This window comes from Lampris incognitus, chromosome 1 (genome assembly GCF_029633865.1).
Source record: "Lampris incognitus isolate fLamInc1 chromosome 1, fLamInc1.hap2, whole genome shotgun sequence".
Classification (NCBI taxonomy): domain Eukaryota; kingdom Metazoa; phylum Chordata; class Actinopteri; order Lampriformes; family Lampridae; genus Lampris; species Lampris incognitus.
The window spans coordinates 139,692,030-139,715,679 of record NC_079211.1 but is presented as its reverse complement, the minus strand read 5'-3'; the positions used below and the strand labels follow the sequence as shown (position 1 = coordinate 139,715,679).

The 23,650-nt window shown below is 45.0% G+C and overlaps 1 protein-coding gene across 1 annotated transcript in view; it reads left to right on the top strand.

Moving 5' to 3' along the window:
* The first annotated feature begins 2,870 nt into the window (after positions 1-2,870).
* Positions 2,871-23,650, top strand: part of LOC130116600 (GDNF family receptor alpha-2-like) — a 74,186-nt gene continuing 53,406 nt past the window's right edge. Inside the window, exons 1-2 of the mRNA XM_056284563.1 lie at positions 2,871-3,336; positions 4,946-5,302. Of these exons, the coding sequence (XP_056140538.1) occupies positions 3,285-3,336; positions 4,946-5,302 (409 nt within the window). The 5' untranslated portion in view covers positions 2,871-3,284. The remainder of the gene's footprint in view (positions 3,337-4,945; positions 5,303-23,650) is intronic.

Here is a 23,650-nt window from a genome sequence, read left to right as displayed (position 1 = left end):
ATATTGGCCACATCTGATATATTTTTAATCAGTGACAAAACTTTGATTAAAAAACAAAAAAGAAGCACGACACCTTGCCATTTTTTTTCCCCGAGTATACGTCCAGCCACTTCCAACGTTTGTTTCAGATCAATTTCAGAAAGCTCTGCTCAGGACTTTTTGTTTGTATTATTATACAATGCTGCACAGGTCTACCCAACATTAAGTATTCTTTAATTATCTCATAATTCCCAATCTAATTAATCATGCTTACCTTCTCGGTTGTGTGTGACTGGTGTGTGTATGTGTGTTCTTGTACTTCCAATTTGAGATTTAACGATCAGAGTTGGGACATTTTTGCAAAGTGAGGACATTTTGGCCTATCCTCACTTCGTTAAGGGTCTATTCTATAGTTAGGACTTGAGTTTAAGGTTAGAATTAGGATTATATAGGGCGTCTGGGTAGCGTGGCGGTCTATTCCATGGCCTACCAACACGGGGGTCGCCGGTTCGAATTCCCATATTACCTCCGGCTTGGTCGGGCATCCCTACAGACAATTAGCTGTGTCTGTGGGTGGGGGGCCGGAGGTGGGTCAGGACACACCTCCGGCCAGTTGGGGCGCCTGTTGAGGGGGAAGGGGGAACGGGGGGAATAGTGTAATCCTCCCACGCGCTACGTCCCCCTGGTGAAACCCCTCACTGTCAGGTGAAAAGAAGCAGCCGGCGACTCCACATGTATGGGAGGAGGCATGTAGTCTGCAGCCCTCCCCGGATCGGCAAAGAGGGGTGGAGCAGCAGACCAGGACGGCTCAGAAGAGTGGGGTAATTGGCCAGATACAATTGGGGAGAAAAAGGGGGAAAATCCTAAAAAAAAAAGAATTAGGATTATATTAAAGTAAGTGTTAAGGTTAGACATGAAGGAATGTAGTTAATGAGGGGTCCTCACAAAGATAGAGGTGCAAGTGTGCGCGCGCGGGTCCATCCATCCATCCATCCATCCATGTGTGCGTACACTTGCGTGAGTGCATGTATTTACAGGACCACTCGTGTTATCAGTGTGAGAGTGCAAGTGAATGTATCTACGTATGGATTTTTTTTGCTCGTGCCTCTGTGGGGTCTCGCTAATTGTTCACGGCAAACACTGCAGATGCTTTGTGAAGTCAGAGCTGAGCAATTAAATGTTAGCGCAGGAGGGAATGCCATATAGTGTCAACAAGAATAAACTCCCACTATGGACCTAATAGCAGGCACACAAACAAAAAAGGCATTGAAAGGTATTCATATACATTGCATTACTGTGGGTGTAGATGACTACAGTCTGAATGGGAATTCATAATGCCACTTTAGTTAGTTTCCTGTGATGTTGGCTAATGTGTCTACAAAGTGGGTTTTTTCTCCCCCCCCCCCCCTCCTCCCATGATTCAATGCCACTTTTCCATTATCATAAACTGCACTTCTCCATTGTCTCGAAACTCAGATTTGCTCACCGTTTCACGGATGGATGTGGCGGTGAATACTCCGGCGGTGTCATTTGAAAAACATGAGCTGAATGGTGGCATAATATGTGATGCTAATTTCCAAAATTGAGGAACAGATTATCTTGGCCACCGCAGTATAATGCAGGTCACACTGATGTTTGGAAGATGTCTTTATTTATGACGGCGCTGAAAGAAGAAAAAAAAATAGAAAGGAAAAAAATTGGACCCTAGGGGGGGAGACGGGAATGAGCCCTGGCCAATATGGGCTGAATGAGGCTGATTCTGCCATTGTAACAACGAGCTCTATTTCCCTTTGGACGGAGGCCCAGGCTGACTGTCAGACGTCATTATGAGCCAGTGGCCTTGCCGTTTCTCACTGTCAGCGACACTAAATGGAGACTTTGTTTTCGAGATTTGTAACAATTTTCAACATCCTACACTCCACACCATTTGTGCGATGAGGCACAAAACGGTATTTATGGTTAATGAGAGGCTTTTGGGGAGGGAAAAAAGAAAAGTGGCAGGCTCTTGGCTTCTGGGCTGCTGTCCTCAGAGCAGTGATATAATGCAGGACATTGTGTCACAAGTCTACCTTCCAATTAGAGGAGACATGCATGTCACCAAGGAGTGACGGGACGCCGCTCAGATGAATGATGACATTGTCAAGACAACATTTGAACCCCATTCCTGAAAAACCACCAGCGATGGTCGTGACTGGTGTGGGTCCACGGCGAATGACGTCCGCATGTCAGCCAACTAATTAATTGTCCTTCTGGCTTTGCCAAAAAAAAAGAAAAAAAGAAAGTAGAATGGAGGACACTGTGAGCTGGATGTTTCTTGCTTTGACAGCCTTCTTACATACAGATGGCCGCGTGACAACGTGTGGTGTGTGTGTGGTCCTTCCTCACCTTACCAGCCGGCCAGGTCCAGAAGTAAAGCTCCTATCGGCGTCCGTGCGTTATTCGGAGTGACTGGTTTGAGTCTGAGTCAACAGCCCCTCGGCTCGGTTAATGGTAAGATGACGTCTATTATACGATGCCGGTAAGAACCGTGTCTCGCGGTTTCCGATAAAACGGCACATTACCGCCCCCTGCCGGGCTGCGGAAAGTGGTCGTGCAGTTTAAAAGAGGCGTCCGCGCTCGCTGAAGCCAGTCTGGGGGGTGCGCCGCCGCCGCCGCTTTTGGGTTTCTCGTGCAGCTCAACTCGGCGCGTGCGTTTTTTTTTCCTGCGCAGTTTCCAAATGACTTCATCCACTCCGTTACATGCACATAGATGACAAGTCGTTTATTTTCTCTCTCTCTCTCTCTCTCTCTCTCTCTCTCTCTCTCTCTCTCGCTCTGCCCTCCCCCCCCACACCCCTTACTAATAACGGAATGTTTGGAGCCACTTTACCCTAAAGTGAAGGGGGGGCAGCTAGCAGTGAGGACGATCCGAGCCCCCGATGAAGCGGAGAGACCAAGTCGCCGTGGTCCGGTGTCAACTCGGCTCCAACGGCCCCTGAACAAACAAGCAAAACTGCTTTCGCGGATTGATTCATTTGTGTATTTTTTTGGCGGGGGTCTTTTTTTTTTTTTAAATCAAACGAGCGGATTTTTTTATTTTTATTTTTGTGGTCACGTCACTGCCCGCATTTATCGCAGAAACTGGCGGAATATTGCACGGCGCGTGGATCTTCCCGAAGGCGCGTCCGGGCGCTGAATGAGGATACCCAGTTCTCCATAGTTGGGGGGTCAGCGATCCGGAGCGGGGAATCAAAACCTCTTCGCAGGTGGAAATAACGAAGACCGGTTGGATTCCAACTCATCCTGCCCTTGCCGCCGGATTCATTATGAAGTCTTTCACTATGTGGCTTTTCATTCGCGTCTTTCTTCTGCTACTAGGTGAGAGGCGAACGTGTGTTTGTGTGTGTGTGTGTGGGGGGTGTGCCGCGGTTGTTATGTGTTATTAGACAAGATGTTGGGTATTATGATGTCTGTTTGCCGAGGGCTCCGCAAAATCTCCACTTTTCGAGTTTTGTTTTCTGTTCTGTAAAAGCGCTCTGTGTTCATTCTAAATTCGTGCGCAGGTATTTCTCTACTGGGCGTTTTCTAAATGATTCTTTTCTTGCCTTCGCATCTGTTACTATGTAACATATTCACCATCTGTTGTGCTGCCGAGCTAAATCCACGCAGTTCGATCTTTAAAACAATGACACATAAAAAACAACAACAACTAACAGAGCCCCCATAGTGTGCCTACTTATGACAGGATGATCGCGTTTGGATCGTAATTTTCTGCTTTTCCTCCCGGTGAACTTTTGGGGCTGAACGCTCTCGCGCTCGTCACGGCCGATTATGCGAAAATAGATCATCGTTATCGTCGCCGTCCTCCTCATCCTCCCCGTCATAATTTCCAACAACATCCTCGTTATAATGATCATCACCTTCACCCCGGCCATCAGCGCTGACCCATGAGCAGATGAATGTATATTGATGGGGTGCCCTCGCGGGAATCGTTATCAAAACTGATAAAATTGTTAGGGGGGGGGATCAAATCTTTACTATTACTCGTTTCGCACCCGTTATTCCGTGATGCCGATTCAGCCGCTCTCGCTTTAACGGCGTGCGGGGGGTCAGGGTATAAATCAACCGCAAGGTGTCGCTCTCGTCACTCCGTCAATAGGCGCGCGTACCTGCCGTAGGTTTTTGCATGGCGCTGAGCTCGAAACCCGATTTCCTCCTCTAAGACAGCCTCGTCTCGCTCCTCTGCCCAGTAACTCACCCTGGTATCTAGGCTGAAGACATGGCTCCCCGGACGTGGATTTAGCCTTGTTCATAAAAGATGTGTGTTGTTTCAGTTGTTTTTCACACATCAATTTGCTCTCGTTCCCAGAAACTCATCTGCATTCGGGGTTGTATTGGTTGCACTGGGTGCACTAAAGTGAATACACGTTATAAAATGTTGATGTCTGATCGAAAAGTAGGTAGAATTTGTCTTAGTCTCAGATTAGGAGCGAATATTCGTGAGGTATCCAGGGATTTTACAGACTCCATTCGTGGTGTTGTGCATGCATGCCACTTGTGGAGCAGGTAGTGGTTTCAGTGTGTCATTCAGAGACATAATGGTATGGGTGTGCACTGGTTTTGATGGAACATTAAGCCACTGACCTCTTAGCTGTTGGGAAGGTTCTCTTGCTACATGGCAAGCGAGTATGCACAACATGAACAGCCGTGTTTTTCGTGTTGTTGGGTTATTGATTATAATGTGTTGGAGGAGGCTACTGGCTTGCCATATAGTAAGAGAATCAATAATCCAACAAAATGAAAACACGTCTGGGCTGTTCATGTCGTGTAATGCATGGAAACGGTCACGCACACACACACACACACACACACACACACACACACACACACACACACACAACCACTCATACGCATATGCTTGCAATTGCTGAAACCGCTTTCTCTTTATCCCTACTCCACCCCACCCCTTCCTCTCTCAAACACTCAGATCAGACTGCAAGCTCCTGGGGGGGTTCCTCAGCCTCCGTTTTGGCAGTGGCTGGCGATGGCCCCGGTACCACCAGCACAGGGTCTGGGCCTGAAGCCCAGCCAGAATGGGTGGACTGTGTCCAGGCCACTGACATGTGCAACCAGAACTCTCACTGCAGCTCCCGATACAGAGTGATGCGCCAGTGTCTTGTAGGCAAGGAGAAGGACTCCATGTTGGACACCAACAGGGAGTGCCAGGCTGCTTTGGAGGTGTTGCTGCTTAGCCCCCTATATGACTGCCGCTGCAAGAGGGGCATGAAGAAGGAGCTGCAGTGTTTGCAGAGTTACTGGAGCATCCACATGGGGCTCACTGAAGGTAGGCAGCAAATGGTGGATGATTTTCAGGTACTGACAACAGTTTCAGGAACCTCTGCCCTTGACATCCACATGCTGATGTATATTAAAGTTGATGGGTTTTTTTTGGAGAACTACTGAAGTAATACTAAATCTGCTGTTTTAAACCACATAAATGTCTTATAGTGGGTGCACATTATAAATTGGTCTACATTTGGGCGGCACGGTGGCCCAGTGGTTAGTGATGTCGCCTCACAGCAAGAAGGTCCTGGGTTTGAACCCCGGGGTAGTTCAACCTTTGGGGTCATCCCGGGTCGTCCTCTGTGTGGAGTTTGCATGTTCTCCCCGTGTCTGCGTGGGTTTCCTCCGGGTGCTCCGAATTCCTCCCACAATCCAAAGACATGTAGGTCAGGTGAGCCGGCCGTACTAAATTGTCCCTAGGTGTGAATGTGTGTCGGCCCTGTGATGGACTAGTGGCCTGTCCAGGGTGTCCCCCTGCCTGCCGCCCAATGACTGCTGGGATGGGCTCCGGCATACCACAACCCTACATAGGATAAGCGTCTTGGATAATGGATGAATGGGTGTGTTGAATAAGATGTGATCTCCACAGCATTTCCCCAATGGTGTACATGACTGCAATGGGAATTTTTTCTCTCCCTCTCTCTTTTTAAGTGGATAAAAGCTGCCTGGAGCACCTGGAGAAAACCAGGTGCTCCGGTTTCCCCCACCATCAAAAGAAACATGCATGTTAGGGTTTATACTCCTGTCTGTGCCCCTGACCAAGGCAATGGGAAAAGAACTGGAGTTGGTCCCTGATGCAGCATGAAGGCGACAGCCCACTGCTTCTAGCTACACAGATCACAGCTAGGATGGGTTAATCTGCTGGAACTGAATTTTCCCAAGGGGATTAAAAAAGGAAACATAAACTTAATTATAAACCAAATTCCCGAGCAATAATTTGTTTGTTGTGATTATGAGTATGATTTTAGCATGTGAGGAGTTCAGTGGTGATGTAACTGCATTTGGATTACAGGAGTCTACATGGTTCTCACTGAATTTTCATTTAACCTTTATTTAACCAGGAAAAGACTCGTTGAGATTAAAAATCTCTTTTAAAAGTGTCCTGACCAAGACAGGGTTGCAGGCATACAAACATGCAGCAATTTACAATACAATAACAATAACAATAAAAAATAAATTACAGAATCATAAAATATCAAAAATATTCATTATTCATACGGGGCGTCTGGGTGGCGTGGCGGTCTATTCCATTGCATACCAACATGGGGATCGCCGGTTCGAATCCCCATGTTACCTCCGGCTTGGTCAGGCGTCCCTACAGACACAATAGGCCGTGTCTGCGGGTGGTAAGCCTGATGTGGGTATGTTTCCTGGTTGCTGCACTAGCACCTCCTCTGGTCGGTCGGGGCGCCTTTTCGGGGGGGGGGACTAGGGGGAATAGCATGCTCCTCCCACGTGCTACGTGTCCCTGGCGAAACTCCTCACTGTCAGGTGAAAAGACGCGGCTGGCGACTCCACATGTATCGAAGGAAGCATGTGGTAGTCTGCAGCCCTCCCTGGATCAGCAGAGGGGGTGGAGCAGCAGGCGGGATGGCTCAGAAGAGTGGGGTAGTTGGCCAAGTACAATTGGGAAGAAAAGAAGGGGGGGGGGAATCATACAATTCATCAATATCAGGGATCATACGGGGGCAATGTAAATCAGTCAAAACATCCACAACCAGATATGCCTGCCTCCAAATCATTAAGAAGTACTTTAAATGCATCCAATGAGACCTGCTCCTGAAGATTCAGGTCATTTTGCAACTGATTCCAAGCAGAGAGAGCAGCATACTTGAATGCCCTTTGTCCCAATTCAGTGTGGGCTTTAGGGACCGATAGTAAGAATAAGTCCTGGGAGCAGAGACAATAACTTCCCGTGCTTTTCTGAAGGATGTAGATCCATAGACAAGATGAAAGCAAACTAAGAATACCCTTATAAATAAAAGTATATGCCAACAGTAAAGTCTATGGGTGGACAAGGCAGACCATCCAACTCGAGCATACAAGGAGCAATGGTTAGTAAGGGCTTTAAAATTTGTAATAAACCTCAGTGCTCCACAGTAGTCAGTATCCAGTGAATGTAGGCATTGCGAAGATGCATGCATGTATATTACATTGCCGTAGTCCAGGGCAGACATAAAAGCGGCAGCAACAAGTTTCCTTTTGGCCTTGAGGAAAAGCAAAACTTGTTTCTAAAATAAAAACCCAATTTAAACTCCAGTTTTTTCACCAGTTGCTGAATGTGAGGCTTAAAAGAGAGAGAATCATCAACTATGATTCCTAAGTATTTGTATTGCGGTACAGCCTCAATCTCAGAGCCCTGAAAAGTGCTGATAGATGAAAGGTTCAGTGGCTTTGTCTTTGCATTTGAAAACATAATGAGTTTTGTTTTGTCAGCATTCAAAACAAGTTTTAAATCACACAGGGTGAGTTGCACAGTATTAAAAGCAAGATGTAGCTGACAAAGAGCCTGGTTTAGTGAAGACACAGAGCAGTATATCAGAGTGTAATTGGCATAAAAGTGGAAATTTGCGTTGGAAACATTTTGATCAAGACAGTTGATGTAGTGAATAGGAGTGGTCCCAAGACTGATCCCTGGGGCACACCCTTGGATACACTAAGGGAGCGAGAAGTGATACCTTCAGCCTGCACACACTGAGATCTGCCTGGTAGATAATTTTCAAACAAATAGTTTGTTTTGACAGTCCTACACTGATAAGTCTTACAGTACTTACAGAATGTACACTCTTGTAGTCTCTCTCATTCTCAAGTAAGTATCTTACACAATACAGTATGTGCCATGTGATGAGAAACAAAATATCTTTGAATTTACAACATCAATCAATCAATCAATCAATCAATCAAACAAGTTGCATTTTATAATGCGCTTTATATAAACATATGATTTTTGTGGATATTAAACTGAACATTTATTATCATGCTCCTTCTTTTTGTTAAAATGAACACTTCAGTAGCAGCCCAATAGCAGACAAAGATCCCAGTGTGCTATCCAAGTAGAAATGGCAAAGAAATACTCTATACCACACCCATTAATGGTGTCCAATTCCCCCATGGCCTCTTAAGGAGATACACAGAAACCCTCTCCAATGAAATATATAGTCTTTCCTGCTTTTTCTCCACCTCTCCACAGTAATGGTGCTTTAATAGGATTACATTAGGTGGACCTGTTATGGGAGGCCTATTGGTTTTCCCACAAAGTGTACCATATTACCATATTATTAGGTTATAATACTATGGCTCAATTGCCCTTACATGCCCACTTACACAGAAAATAAAATAGCACTCTTGTTGTCACCTTGAAACTCTCTGGTTTACCATTTATTGTAATATGTGCAAAGTCCATGAGGCAAGTCAGCTACATGGTCTGAGATCGTCCAATACTTGCGACCATCCCACAGTTGCACCCAGAATTTCTAGTTCAAACCAATATTAGTTAGGTATACCATGCTTCTTGTGGAGGTTTTCCTCATCTGAGCTGAGGGTCTAAGGATATAGGGTGTCAAATATTGCACTGCTTGTAGAGCCCTTTGGGACTACTTTGTGATTTTGGGCTATACAAATAAACTTGACTTGACTTGACCATGCTCCATAGAATGAGCCAGGGGGTGTGAATTAAGGGAACTGTCAGGCCATACACACTGTCTGCTGTGTGTATGTGTGTGATGATATCTCTGCTATTAATGCCAAGTGTCATGTCAACTAAAGATGAATTTTATATCCTACTCAGCCATTTTGACATATCGCGCACTGGTGAAGCGTTGCAAGTTCTGTGAGCTCTGAACACTCTTGAGTTTTTGTGATTTGATCCATGAAGCAATTCACCATGTCGACTGCTTATGGCACCAGCTACACTTCATCAGGCTGATGGCAGCAGAGACTCCCTGACATAAGTTCAAGTAAAATGTAATGACATGGATGCTCCTCAGGCCCTCTGTCTCACTCTCTGCCCTTTTCTTTTTCTCTGGCTCTTCTGCCTCTGTCTCGTCAAATGACAGCGTCTCTTTCTGTTTCTGTTTCTCTATGTCTCTCTCTCGGTCTGTTGTAATTAATGGAAACATTAATAAAAATGTGTTCGGCGTTCAAACACACCAAACACGCTGCTGTCATCTGTGTACAGACCTTCTGTGTCCACTGTATGACCTTCACAGAGCTCATGTTTCTCCCCCGTTGGTCTGAAGAATGCTTCACAGTGGTGTCCCGTTTTGGCCTCGTCGCACTGGGAGATAAAACCCGCTTTACCGCAGACGAAAAGCTCTTACAGTGCAGCTTTAATCTAATCACGATCCATTGTGCAGTCAAGCAGGCTTTTGTTAACTGGAAACAATCCGTGTATAACATCCTTCTCTGGAAACAAACACGAAGGGCTGATTCCCAACAGACCCACCCAAAATGCTGTAAGCCACTTTAAAAATCGTTTGTGGACGAAAAAGGGAAAGTTTTGACATAGGCGTTGGGCTTGAAAGGATTTGAACTTTGGATTTTTACTCCTGCTAATGGAGAGAGAAGAACAGAGGGAGAGTGGGAGAGCGAGAGAAAGAGAGACACTTATGATTGATGGGAGGGAGGGAGAATAAGGTGAGAAAGACAACAGAAGACAGGAAACACAAGCAGACAGACAGAAACTAGAGAAGAGAGGTCAATATATGATTTGTATTGATGAGCTCTGTAGGAAGAGTTGTGACTGGCTGTTGGCTTGAGTGTAAACTGATTTAGTCACTTTGTCGAGTGAATACTTTGCACCGAAGGCCACTTTGCTGTGACCCAAAGTCATTTTAGACAGCCCATAAGGAGACTCACCCCAGCCTGGACGTCGCAATTGCAATTCCAGAAAAAGTCTGATGGCCCTGTTAACATGGGGTAGCAGTTGGCTCCTGCAGTTTTTGCAGACTGTAGTTTGGAAAAGCATGTCTGTCAAACCCAGAATAATGAGCCAGGCCACACAGTCTGAGAAGTGGCATTTACCCAGTTCATATTGACACACTAAATGTGATTTTAAACACCTTTCATGTTTTCTGAGACACCCAGGGGGGCCTGTTAAATCCAAGAGTTTGGGTTTGCAGTAGAGGGTTGGAGAAATCCAACTGGGTTATTTTATGCACCTAAACAAGCAAATTATAACGTCAAGTTTTATTTGACAGTCAATCATGCATTGAAATTTTCAGTTTCAATGGCAGCTTTTTTTATTGTAATAATTTGGTTGTTTGCCTCAGAATTTGTATAGGACATGGGTATGGGTTTGGGAGCTGTGAAATCATACACCTGAAATAATGAGTAATTTATATGACTCAGTGGTTTGAGTGGAATAAGAATAATTCCCGGAATGAAGTCCTTCACTTTCTGGGAAGTGTCTGCATGTGATTTGAATCAAACGAGATTTGTGCTGGTGTGCAACTCTCGCCTCTCTTCCCCGTTAACAGTCACGGGTGCAATTTGATCGCTGAAAATATTCATCTTATCCCCAAATGAACGGAATGGTCTTTAAAAAAGAGAAATAACAGCTTGTCTTTCCGGCGAATCAATTTTCTTACACATTTTTTTTTTTAAAAGCCCACACTGAGATCAAGAAGTTTGTCACGTAATTTCACGGCAACGTGAAATTATCGTGACATTTGTCCAGCTGTTTTGTTTTAGGTCCCTTTCACACTTGAAAGTCCAAACCAAGGTCTGAACCAGAGTCTGGTGTGTGTGCGAGATGCACTTGTACATGACATTGACGGAACAATGGGTTTTGATGACTGGAACTAAAGAAAAACCAAGTACAAGGCGATGGAAAACATGGTCTAGACGCCTGAGACGGACAAGTGTCTCCAATTTAATTGATGAGAGGTCTGAATTTCTAAATGGCATTTGAAAAGCTGCTTTTGTGATGACATAGTACGCCATGCTCCGAAATCACGTTATAGAGAGCATGCTAGTTCAACAATAAGTCCTCGAGTCATTATCCGGGGCGGCTGAGCGTGCTGGCTTGACGTGCTAGCGTTAATGCAGTAAGCATTTTGGCGCTCTTGGGTCGTCAGTGGCAGCTTGGTTGGTATTTGATTTGTAATATCAACACGCTGTCTTGATTGGTGTAAATCTGTCCATTGTTTGAATAACAGGCCGTCAAAGCCAAGATGTTGTGTTGGATTTCCTACTTGATCCACGATCTGTGTGATGTTTGTGATTGTTTAGGTTGTTGGTGTTTGGGTTTTTTTGTGGAGATTTATTATTATTATCATTTTGTGGTATTTTTACCTTTGTTAGACAGTGGCAGACGGAATGTGGAGAGAGAGAGGGGGGGGGGCTATGACGTGCAACAAAGGTCGCTGGCGACGGTTGCGGCCTTGTGGCACGCGCTGTAACCACTCTGCCACGGAGGCGCCCAGATGTTTGCAATTGTCGCTTGTCTGCGGGCTTCTGTGCAGCGCCGTTTTTGCATAGCGACCTCGGCTAAACGGTATTATAATGCCGGCCTCATGCTGTCAGTAACCGTGCTAATGGTGAGCAGTTAATTTTGGTTTCTGAGGGAAAATGGCAGCTGAATTCAATGCGTCAATGCCGCCCTCATTGATGGATAATGGTAGGTTCCTGCTCTGAATGGGCCTGTGTCAGTGTGAGGTGATGAGGGTTAGCAGTTGGAATCTATAAAAGAAGTAATTACCAGGAAAGAAACATTGGCTACTACACGCTTGGATATTGTATAGGTGGCTGAGGGCTCTCTTTCGATTCGGCTGTGGGCCTCATGTGGATATCGTCTGGTGGTGGTGCTGGCAATTTAAACGATAAGTTGCCCCCCCCCCCCACATACATTATTTCATAGCTTCAGCTACGAAATCACAGCCTGAATTACAAAGTAGAAATCGAAGCGCTTTTGTGTGGACCTCTCATAGCGGTTTTAATTAGCTGACTTGTGCTGCAGAGAGGGCGAGATAGCGGGGCTCACCCAGCAACGTGCATCCGTCTGTTTTGGTTTATTTTGAGATGAAACCATCTTTACACGGAGTGACCATTAACGAGACTATTTTACGGAATGATTTATTCTCCCCGCTTTTACGTCAGCTTTGCAAAGGTCGCAATCTGAATATGTCACTACCCTAGTCTTTAACCACAGGCTGGCCACCAGCATCTTTGGAAATCACGCGAAGGCTACAGTGTCGGCCAATTGTGTGCCTGTTGTGAGAGACCAGGGCACAACCGGAGGAGGAAGAAGTGAAACAGATAAGGGAAGGGGAAGAAAAATTAGGAAAGTGTATTGGGGGAAGGATGGAGAGAAATGAAAGCAGGGAATAAGAGAGGGAGAGAGTCATGGGGGAAACGACAAGAGGAGGGAGGCAGGGGAGTTACAAAGGTACACAGTATTCCTGTGTGAAACCATCATTACTATGAGCAATGGTTGCAGTCACCAGCCATTACCTTAGCCATCTACTGTCATAAGCAGAACATTTTTCCAGCCTGCTTCTCATGTCAGGGGATAGGCTAAGCTGGCTGCTGCATGCTGAATATGTCCTCTGCTTTCTTCCTCCCTGAGCTGGAAACGCCCGCCAGAGTATGCGAGGTGGCCACTTCTTCATCAGAGGGAAGGACCTGTCGATAACTTTGAGACCTGATCAATAAGGGTTTTCAGTGTCTCCCCCCCACCCCCACCCCACTTTTTATCCTTTCTTTCCCGTCCTCGTCCCTTGTCCTAAAATGTGAAAAGGATCAGTGAAATATGATGAGAAAACATGTGCCGTTTGTTCTCGTAAATCTGTCTAATGATTTCCTATACTGTAAGTAAAGGGGCTGTGGAATGCCAGTTGAATGGGCCCGAGATGGCTCCCATTCACAACTGAAGTGTGTATCGAGTGCGACAGAGGGGCTGAAATGAGGGCTAGCGTGCGGAGTTAAAGCCAGTCTATTGTAGAGAAGTGAGCTTCCCTATCTGGGTGAAGAGTGAGTGACAGGCCATTCTCCTCAGTGAATACTGTCATGATGTGGGCTTTAGGACTCACTCCTGGCAGAAAGGTTCAAAGTAGCTTGATTGAATGTGCGTCGCAGAAGTCAACCTGCAGTCCAGTCCAGACTTCTATTGCCCCCTCAACCCCAACTCCCTTCCCTGTTATTTATTGAAATACCTTCAGTGTGGAGAGCTCAGAGTCAGGTTAATCCACTGTAGCATGCAGAGGAGCTAAAAAAATAAAAAAAACCAACAATTCAAAACTCATTTACTGCACATTTTACAACTAAATTCTTTTTAAGAAATGCAGTAACGAGATAATGATTTAACTGGTTTTAAGATAGATAAATAGATAGATGGCTGGATGGATGGCTGGATAGATAGATAGATAGATAGATAGATAGATAGATAGATAGATAGATAGATAGATAGATAGATAGATAGATAGATAGATAGATAGATAGATGGATAGACGGACAGACAGCCAGACAGCCAGACAGTTGGATAATAGATAGATAGATAGACAGACTGATGGACAGACAGTTGGATAACAGATAGACGGACAGACAGAGAGATAGATAGATGGATGATAGACAGAGAGGGAGAGCGTTAGGGAGGGATGGATGGATAGATAAAGAGATGGAGAGAGTGAGAGAGATAATAATATAATAATGATGGATGGTTTATGTATTAGACTTCACGCCACTGTCTGCCAATGTCCACCCCCCCCCAATGCTTCTCTGTAATAGAAGATAAGTGCTAAAGAAGATAAGTGCACTAAATCTTTAGAGAATTTAAACCACCTTAAATATCCTGATATCTGAAGCCAATACCTAAAATCAAATGCTGATTTTGGCAGAGTGTTTGTCGATACACACTGGCATTTCGTTACCATAGTCTGCTGCACTACTGAAAATTTCAGTGTTCCTTTTCACAGCGACATTTGCCTACCAGGACATGTTGGAGTGGAACTGGAACCCGAGATAGTCCGTTTTCTCAGCTAATCCAATATTCCATTTCTATGCTTTGCAATGGAGTTTAAAATGTCAATACACATTCAAAGGCAGAGCTGTTAACTGAATTCATGCTGCAGCTCTCGAATTTACAGCGTCACTTTACTTCATCGTTTATTTGCAGAAACGCGTGCATTGTTGTTAGCCCCTTAAGAAAGATAAACACGTTTATCCAAATGTCTCCTCTATAATTAGTGGAAGGACTGAGGACAGGAATAGCTGATTCGCTACAGTGTTTTCCTGTAGCGAATAGCACAAAAGAGGAGGTAATTTTTGTAACCCAACAAAGTAATTTTAACAAAAAGTAATTTGTAATATGGGATGGGATTTGTAGGTGAAACCTTCTCAACGGCAGAAAAGTAAAATTTCAATAATAATGGCGAGCGCTGCCAGTCTGTGTGGCATGTGTATTGTAATGAGCACAGATGAGTAGACTTGCTAGCCGGTTGGCTAACGGGTCGGACTCTTTAGTCCAGTGTTTCCCAACCCCATCCTCGAGGAACCCCTATCCTGCAGATTTTCTTTGCAACCCTGAATAGGTACCTGTTTGTAATTATTCAACCAATCAGCAATGAATTATGTCAGATGTTGCACACCTTGCATAATTAAGTGCTGTGAGATGATTGGTTGAGTAGAGATACCTAAGCAGGGATACCTATACAGGGTTACAATGAAAATCTGCAGGATAGGGGTTCCTCGAGGATGGGGTTGGGAAACGCTGCTTTAGTCGACTGGTTAACTTAGTCGCCCGTGGTGCGGGAAACCCGGGTTCGCATCCCAGCTGTGGCAGATTCCCAGCTGCCCCCTGAATTTGCTACATTGGTGTCAGAAGTAGGATGACCGTGAGACCATCGGAAGCGCATGCGCCCAGAGGCTTGAGGGAACTGGTATGCTGAAGCGCGGGGACGCGCTTCCCGAAGGAGGGGAGTAGTGTAACGAGCATGAATGAGTTGACTCGCTAACGGGTTGGACCCTTTAGCCGACTGGCTAACGTAGTTGCCCGTGGTGTGGGAGACCCGGGTTTGCGTCCCGGCTGTGGTGGATTCCCGGCTGCGGCGGATTCCCGGCTGCTCCCTGAATTCGCTACATTGGTGTCAAAAGTGGGATGGTGAGACCGTGAGGCCATCGGAAGCGCATGCACCCAGAGGCGTGCTTCCCGAAGGGGGGGGGGTAGTGTAACGAGCATGAATGAGTTGACTCACTAGCCGGTTGGCTAGCAGGTCGGACCTTTTAGTCGAATGGTTAACGTAGTCACCCGTGGTGCAGGAGACCCGGGTTCGCGTCCCGGCTGCGGTGGTTCCCAGCTGCCCCCTGAATTCGCTACAGTTTAAACAGGATGAGGTGGATGTCAGTTACTGAAACTGGCCTCAAGCCATAAATTGTTCAAGAATGTCAAAAAAACTAAGGACACTTACCATCACCTGAGGAGTTTCGCCTCATCGATAATGCATATGAGATAGATGAGCATTGGTGCCTAACAGCTTCCTAAAAACCCCTTAAGGCAACAGAGAGGACTCTGAAACCACTTAAGAGCAGCATTCCTCTCGTGCCGTAACCAGGGAAAGGCCCGATTGTCTGTTTCTGAACTGTGCCGGTCATGCTCCGTACTGTCGGAGCAAATGAAGTCAAACGGAGGCTTAATTACAGCGATAAGTTGTTGCCCTGCGGCTAAAACCATCTTATCGCTAAACAGCTGGGAAGAATTTTCCATTACTTGATGAATGCATAATTGGGTCCAGGGTGACTGTCAAAGAGTACTTTTTCTTAAAGAGTGCAACAAGGCCTCCCACTGTGTTTTTCTTCTTCTTTTTTTTTCTTTTTACCCTCCGCATCCTAAGGGGGTGTGATTATGGTGTGCTTGGCAATTATACGATTCAGCATGGCTTGTAACATTTATGTAAATAAGGTTTTAAAATTCATTAAAAACAGCAACTGTTGGCATTTGACGTTTCCGTTCAATAGAATCACCACACAGTGCTTCAATCTCCACTTATAACATTTAGTGTGGATTAGCATAATTTGATTATCCATTGATTGTGCAATAAAGCTATCTTATAATATGAAAAGCTGCTTGCACCAAATGGCAGCCAACTTCATAGCCGCATTTCCGCTTGGGGGGGGGGGTGGCCCATTATTTGTTCCGTTGCTCTCTGCTGTTCAGACTGTTCGGGATGGTGCGTCATCCTACTGGAACAGTCATTACACTTTTATATCTGGAATATTCTCCTCTGTTTGAATTACACACTCACTATATGTGTATGTTTCTTGAAGAAGGACTTGCTGTGAGCTGGGGCGGGGAGGATGCTCTCCGAATGGCACACATACCTTTTTGAAAGGCTTCTCATGCATAAGAGGCAATTGTTGTACTGTGGCAAGCTGAATCCCCTCCAGCCTCGCAGCCTCGCCAGTCTCTCTCTCGCTCTCTCTCATTAGAAATGTGAAGAATAACTCGAGCAAAGGTGTGAGCACAATAGAGATACAGAGGGTGTACAGTCACAGTCTCTCTCTCTCTCTCTCTCTCTCACACACACACACGCTAAAATACAAAATGCTCAGTTTGACCAACTGTCAATACCTGAGCTCAGAGAATTGGCAGCCGAGTGGTTCCATGTTATTATGATTGTCCGAACTGATGGGGAGTAGTGATTTAATGATTTTCAACATGGCGTATAAAAGCTTTACAGGGCTTCAGAGATGTGCATACAAGTCTGAAGCCAATAAAATATGTGTATACTATAGACATACACACATACATTTATTCATATATATACTAACACAGATAGAGGGGAAAAAAGTTTTAATGCATTGCAGTACAGGCCTGTTTCGTGCGTCGTGCACTCATCATGCAGCTGATGAGTGCACGACACACGAAACAGGAAACAGGCCTTTACTGCAATGCATTAAAACTTTTTTTTCCTGTATCTGTGTTGATTTTCCCACTCCTCATTAGCTGAGCACTTATAACACCATTGACGGTTTCGGAAAAAAAAACACTTTATATATATGTGTATATATACACACACACTCTAGTGGCACGGTGGGGTGGTGGTTAGCGCGGTTGCCTCACAGCAAGAAGGTCCAGGGTTCGAGCCCTGCGGTAGTCCAACCCTGGGGGTCGTCCTGGGTCGCCCTCTGTGTGGAGTTTGCATGTTCTTCCTCATGTCTGCATGGGTTTCCTCCGGGGGTGCTCCGGTTTCCTCCCACAGTCCAAAGACATGTAGGTCAGGTGAATCGGCCGTACTAAATTGTCCCTAGGTATGAATGTGTGTGTGTGTGTGTGTGTGGTGTGGGGGGGCTGTGTGATGGCCTAGCGGCCTGTCCAGAGTGTCTCCCAGCCTGCCGCCTAATGACTGCTGGGATAGGCTCCAGCATCCCCGCGACCCTGAGAGCAGGATAAGCGGTTCAGATAATGGATGGATGGAATTTCCTCTAGAAATGTTGGCTTGCTGGTTGACATTGATTTATTCAACATCTTTAATTAATTATCATTGTGGAGATATCTGTTTTTTTATTTGCCTATTCAACAATCTCATGGAAAAAAATTTATATTTTATGTGAATCTAGTTTAATTTCAAATACATAGACAAGTAGATGGGGCAAACAGAGAGCTACTGTCTCACACCCATCTGAGCGCAGAGAATTGGCAGCTGAGCTGTTCTCTGTTATTATGAATGTCCGTATTGCTTGGAAGTGGTTATTTTCAACATAGCATGCAAAAGCCGTAGCATTCAGGCTTTACAGGTGGGCATACAAGCCTGAGGCTGTTACGGCACTGGCTTTCAATGTCTGAATAATTACTGTACACAAACTGTGTCCCTATTGTTAACGACAATGGACAGAACACCTACCTTGCAACCTTCAATTCAAGTTTATTTTTATAACTAAATTTCACAAGGCGGTCCCAAAGGACTTTTTAATCAGTACAATATACAACTGTATACAACATATGACACCCTCTATGCTTGGACCCTAAACACGGATGAGGAAATACTTCACAAGAAAAACCTTATCAGGAAACAAAATATGGGAGAAACCTCAGGAAGAGCAACAGGGGAGGGATAGACTTTGAGATAAGAGTAGAGAGATAGACGTGGAGAGCAGAGTAGAGAGATAGACTTGGAGAGAAGAGTAGAGAGAATAGACTTGGAGAGTAGAGAGAATAGACTTGGAGACAAGAGTAGCGAGATAGACTTGGAGAGAAGAGAATAGTAGAGAGATAGACTTGGAGAGAAGAGAATAGTAGAGAGATAGACTTGGAGAGAAGAGTAGAGAGATAGACTTGGAGAGAAGAGTAGAGAGATAGACTTGAAGAGAAGAGTAGAGAGATAGCCTTTAGAGAAGAGTAGAGAGATAGACTTGGAGAGAAGAGTAGAGCGATAAACTTGGAGAGAAGGGTAGAGAGATAGACTTGGAGAGAAGAGTAGAGCGATAGACTTGGAGAGAAGAGTAGAGAGATAGACTTGGAGAGAAGAGTAGAGAGAATAGACTTGGAGAGAAGAGTAGAGAGATAGACTTGGAGAGAAGAGTAGAGAGATAGACTTGAAGAGAAGAGTAGAGCGATAGACTTGGAGAGAAGGGTAGAGAGAGAGGGACTTGGAGAGAAGAGTAGAGCGATAGACTTGAAGAGAAGAGTAGAGCGATAGACTTGGAGAGAAGGGTAGAGAGAGAGGGACTTGGAGAGAAGAGTAGAGAGATAGACTTGGAGAGAAGAGTAGGGAGATAGACTTGGAGAGGAGTAGAGCGATAGACTTGTAGAGAGATAGACTTGGAGAGAAGAGTAGAGAGAATAGACTTGGAGAGAAGAGTAGGGAGATAGACTTGGAGAGAAGAGTAGAGTGATAGACTTGGAGAGAAGAGTAGAGAGAATAGAATTGGAGAGAAGAGTAGTGAGATAGACTTGGAGAGAAGAGTAGCGAGATAGACTTGGAGAGAAGAGTAGGGAGATAGACTTGGAGAGAAGAGTAGAGCGATAGACTTGTAGAGAGATAGACTTGGAGAGAAGAGTAGAGAGAATAGACTTGGAGAGAAGAGTAGGGAGATAGACTTGGAGAGAAGAGTAGAGTGATAGACTTGGAGAGAAGAGTAGAGAGAATAGAATTGGAGAGAAGAGTAGTGAGAGAGACTTGGAGAGAAGAGTAGCGAGATAGACTTGGAGAGAAGAGTAGGCAGGTATAATGTAGTCTGGAAAACGTACTTCACTGATTGACATTGTCAACTTGTGCAACATTTTTAATGAACTGTCATTGTAGTGATATCTGTGTGTTATTTACCTAATTAATAATTGCATGGAAACACGTATGTATTATGTAAATCTTGTTCAATTTCAAGTACATAGACAAGTAGATAGGGTAAACAATCTTTTTTTCTCTCTTCTCTCGCTCTCGTTCTCTCCCCCTCTCTATCTCTCACACATGCACACACATGCACACACACATGCACGCACACATACACACACATGCACACACAAAGACATACACGTGCACATGCACACACACGTACACACATAGCGATGCTCACAGAATCACACACCCGAAGAGACGCAACCCTACATACTGTTCCCACACACAAACACACACACAAAGTGTACCCTCAACAAAATAAGCCATTATCAGCACAGCTAAAAAAATACTTTTTATCACCTCACATCATCTTTTTCAAAAGCACCCGAAACGTGCGTTGATAAACAAAACTGGGCATATCTATTGATTGGGTCTACCGATTGGTTGTCCAGGCAGCGCTGTCGCCTACCAACAGGTTTCAGCTTTTCTCATCTGCTGCGGTGGGTCTCCAAAGTCTGTCCCCCAGCATCCGCCCCGCGTTTCTGCTGGAGCCAGAAAGCGAAGCTATTACACACTGGAGGGTTTGTCTCAATCACACCGAATGGCTATGAATTTTAAATGCAGGATTAGCGCCTACAGAGAAGCAGGCACATGGGGAGGACTCGCTCAGTTGAAGGCTCTTTTTTTCTTTCTTTTTTTTTTCTTCTTCTTCTTCTTCTTTTTTTGCTAAACAAACACCTCCAACGAGTCAGTGTTAGCAGGGAGATTGCATTGGTTTTGCTCCAGTCCTTCAACTTCTCTCTCAAATTACAGCATACCAGGAACAAGTATTATCTCCCAGAGAAAATTACTTGACATCAGTGAACGCTCCCTTTTGTTTAACACAAAATTAGACAGTTCTCCCCAGCATAGAAATTCCTCTTTGGCAGAAACCAATTGTTGGTAAGTTATTGCAACATGGGTGGTAAAATCTCAGGGCTGCACCTTTTGAATTAGCGAGTTAATGCCTCGTGCATTCAGCCACTCAACTAGCAGATAGCTTACTGGCTCTGGAGTACATTTTTAGGAATATTTGATGCTTTTCATCTCATGGTTGAGAAATTCTTGTGAATTTCTGCCCCCTTTTTTGTGTGTGTGCAGCCAGGTCATTGCCAATTATAGAAAAAGTTGGCTTTTAAGAGGACAGCTATAGTAATTGCTGATCCCCCCCCCCCCATTTCTACGACCTATTCTGAAATATAAATATCATCAAGACAGAGAAACTGTTGTCAAGAATCTGACCAAATAATGACCAGGGAAATGGAGAAGATTATAGATACATATCATGCTTAACAATAATTTGTTATGATCAACATTCTGACTTGACATATATATATAATTCACAGCTGGTGATTGCTTATGGTATGAAACAGGCCTGTACTGTCTCATAAAGAATTTACTTGACTCACTGGATTATTTTGCTCCTTATTTGTTGTTGAGAACTTTCCCTAGACTGTTTCTTTTAACATATATATATATATATATATATATATATATATATATATATATATATATATATATATATATACACTACCGTTCAAAAGTTGGGGATCACCCAAACAATTTTGTGTTTTCCATGAAAAGTCACACTTATTCACCACCATATGTTGTGAAATGAATAGAAAATAGAGTCAAGACATTGACAAGGTTAGAAATAATGATTTGTATTTGAAATAAGATTTTTTTTACATCAAACTTTGCTTTCGTCAAAGAATCCTCCATTTGCAGCAATTACAGCATTGCAGACCTTTGGCATTCTAGCTGTTAATTTGTTGAGGTAATCTGGAGAAATTGCACCCCATGCTTCCAGAAGCAGCTCCCACAAGTTGGATTGGTTGGATGGGCACTTCTTGCGTACCATACGGTCAAGCTGCTCCCACAACAGCTCAATGGGGTTCAGATCTGGTGACTGCGCTGGCCACTCCATTACCGATAGAATACCAGCTGCCTGCTTCTGCTCTAAATAGTTCTTCCACAATTTGGAGGTGTGTTTAGGGTCATTGCCCTGTTGTAGGATGAAATTGGCTCCAATCAAGCGCTGTCCACTGGGTATGGCATGGCGTTGCAAAATGGAGTGATAGCCTTCCTTATTCAGAATCCCTTTTACCCTGTACAAATCTCCCACCTTACCAGCACCAAAGCAACCCCAGACCATCACATTACCTCCACCATGCTTAACAGATGGCGTCAGGCATTCTTCCAGCATCTTTTCATTTGTTCTGCGTCTCACAAACATTCTTCTTTGTGATCCAAACACCTCAAACTTGGATTCATCCGTCCACAACACTTTTTTCCAGTCTTCCTCTGTCCAATGTCTGTGTTCTTTTGCCCATCTTAATCTTTTTCTTTTATTGGTCAGTCTCAGATATGGCTTTTTCTTTGCCACTCTGCCCTGAAGCCCAGAATCCCGCAGCCGCCTCTTCACTGTAGATGTTGACACTGCTGTTTTGCGGGTACTATTTAATGAAGATGCCAGTTGGGGACCTGTGAGGCGTCTGTTTCTCAAACTAGAGACTCTAATGTACTTATCTTCTTGCTCAGTTGTGCAACGCGGCCTCCCACTTCTTTTTCTACTCTGGTTAGAGCCTGTTTGTGCTGTCCTCTGAAGGGAGTAGTACACACCGGTGTAGGAAATCTTCAATTTCTTAGCAATTTCTCACATGGAATAGCCTTCATTCCTAAGAACAAGAATAGACTGTCGAGTTTCAGATGAAAGTTCTCTTTTTCTGGCCATTTTGAGCGTTTAATTGACCCCACAAATGTGATGCTCCAGAAACTCAATCTGCTCAAAGGAAGGTCAGTTTTGTAGCTTCTGTAACGAGCTAAACTGTTTTCAGATGTGTGAACATGATTGCACAAGGGTTTTCTAATCATCAATTAGCCTTCTGAGCCAATGAGCAAACACATTGTACCATTAGAACACTGGAGTGATAGTTGCTTGAAATGGGCCTCTATACACCTATGTAGATATTGCACCAAAAACCAGACGTTTGCAGCTAGAATAGTCATTTACCACATTAGCAATGTATAGAGTGTATTTCTTTAAAGTTAAGACTAGTTTAAAGTTATCTTCATTGAAAAGTACAGTGCTTTTCCTTCAAAAATATGGACATTTCAATGTGATCCCAAACTTTTGAACGGTAGTGTATATATATATATATATAATCCAAACCGCTTATCCTGCTCTCAGGGATGCTGGAGCCTATCTATCCCAGCGGTCACTGGGCGGCAGGCGGGGAGACACCCTGGACAGGCCGTCACACCTAGGGATAATTTAGTACGGCCTATTCACCTGACCTACATGTCTTTGGACTGTGGGAGGAAACCGGAGCACCCGGAGGAAACCCACGCAGACACGGGGAGAACATGCAAACTCCACACAGAGGACGAATCGGGACGACCCCCAAGGCTCGAACCCAGGACTTTCTTGCTGTAAGGCGACCGCGCTAACCACTGCGCCACTGTGCCGCCCCTATATGTATGTGTGTGTGTGTGTGTGTGTGTGTGTGTGTGTGTGTGTGTGATGCACAGGGCGTGTGTGATGCGTCAGTGCAGTAATACTGGGGTAGTAGTGCTTGTAGTTAGTGCATGCTGCATGCTGCTTCTGCTTGCTACTCTCTGCTCTCAGCTACTGCCGCCGGCTAGCCCTCTTTGTGGGGGTGAAAAGAGGAGCCGAGTGCGTAAGTCTCCCCTGCCGGTACATAGCCTCTCTACCGCCAAGACTCCTGCAGTGCCTCCTCGTGGCCACACACGGTAACTGGGTACCTTGCGGTCCCTGGCTAAACTGTAGGGGATCTCGGAGCTACAGTGGTCCCCAGAGGTCTAATGCGCAGGCCCATGTGAAGTGGATACGCCCTGGCATTGACCAACCACTGTCCCACTGCCTGTGGGTAAGTGTAGGACGACAAAGGCTAGGGGAGCACACCCTGAGAGAAAAGCAATGTGCATGGCGGCGCACGATAGGCGGTCCTCTGACAGACTGGAGCTCCGGCAGCCTCCTGCAGCTGTGGAAGAGTGCTGGTCGTCTTGGGCCCCCCTTGCCA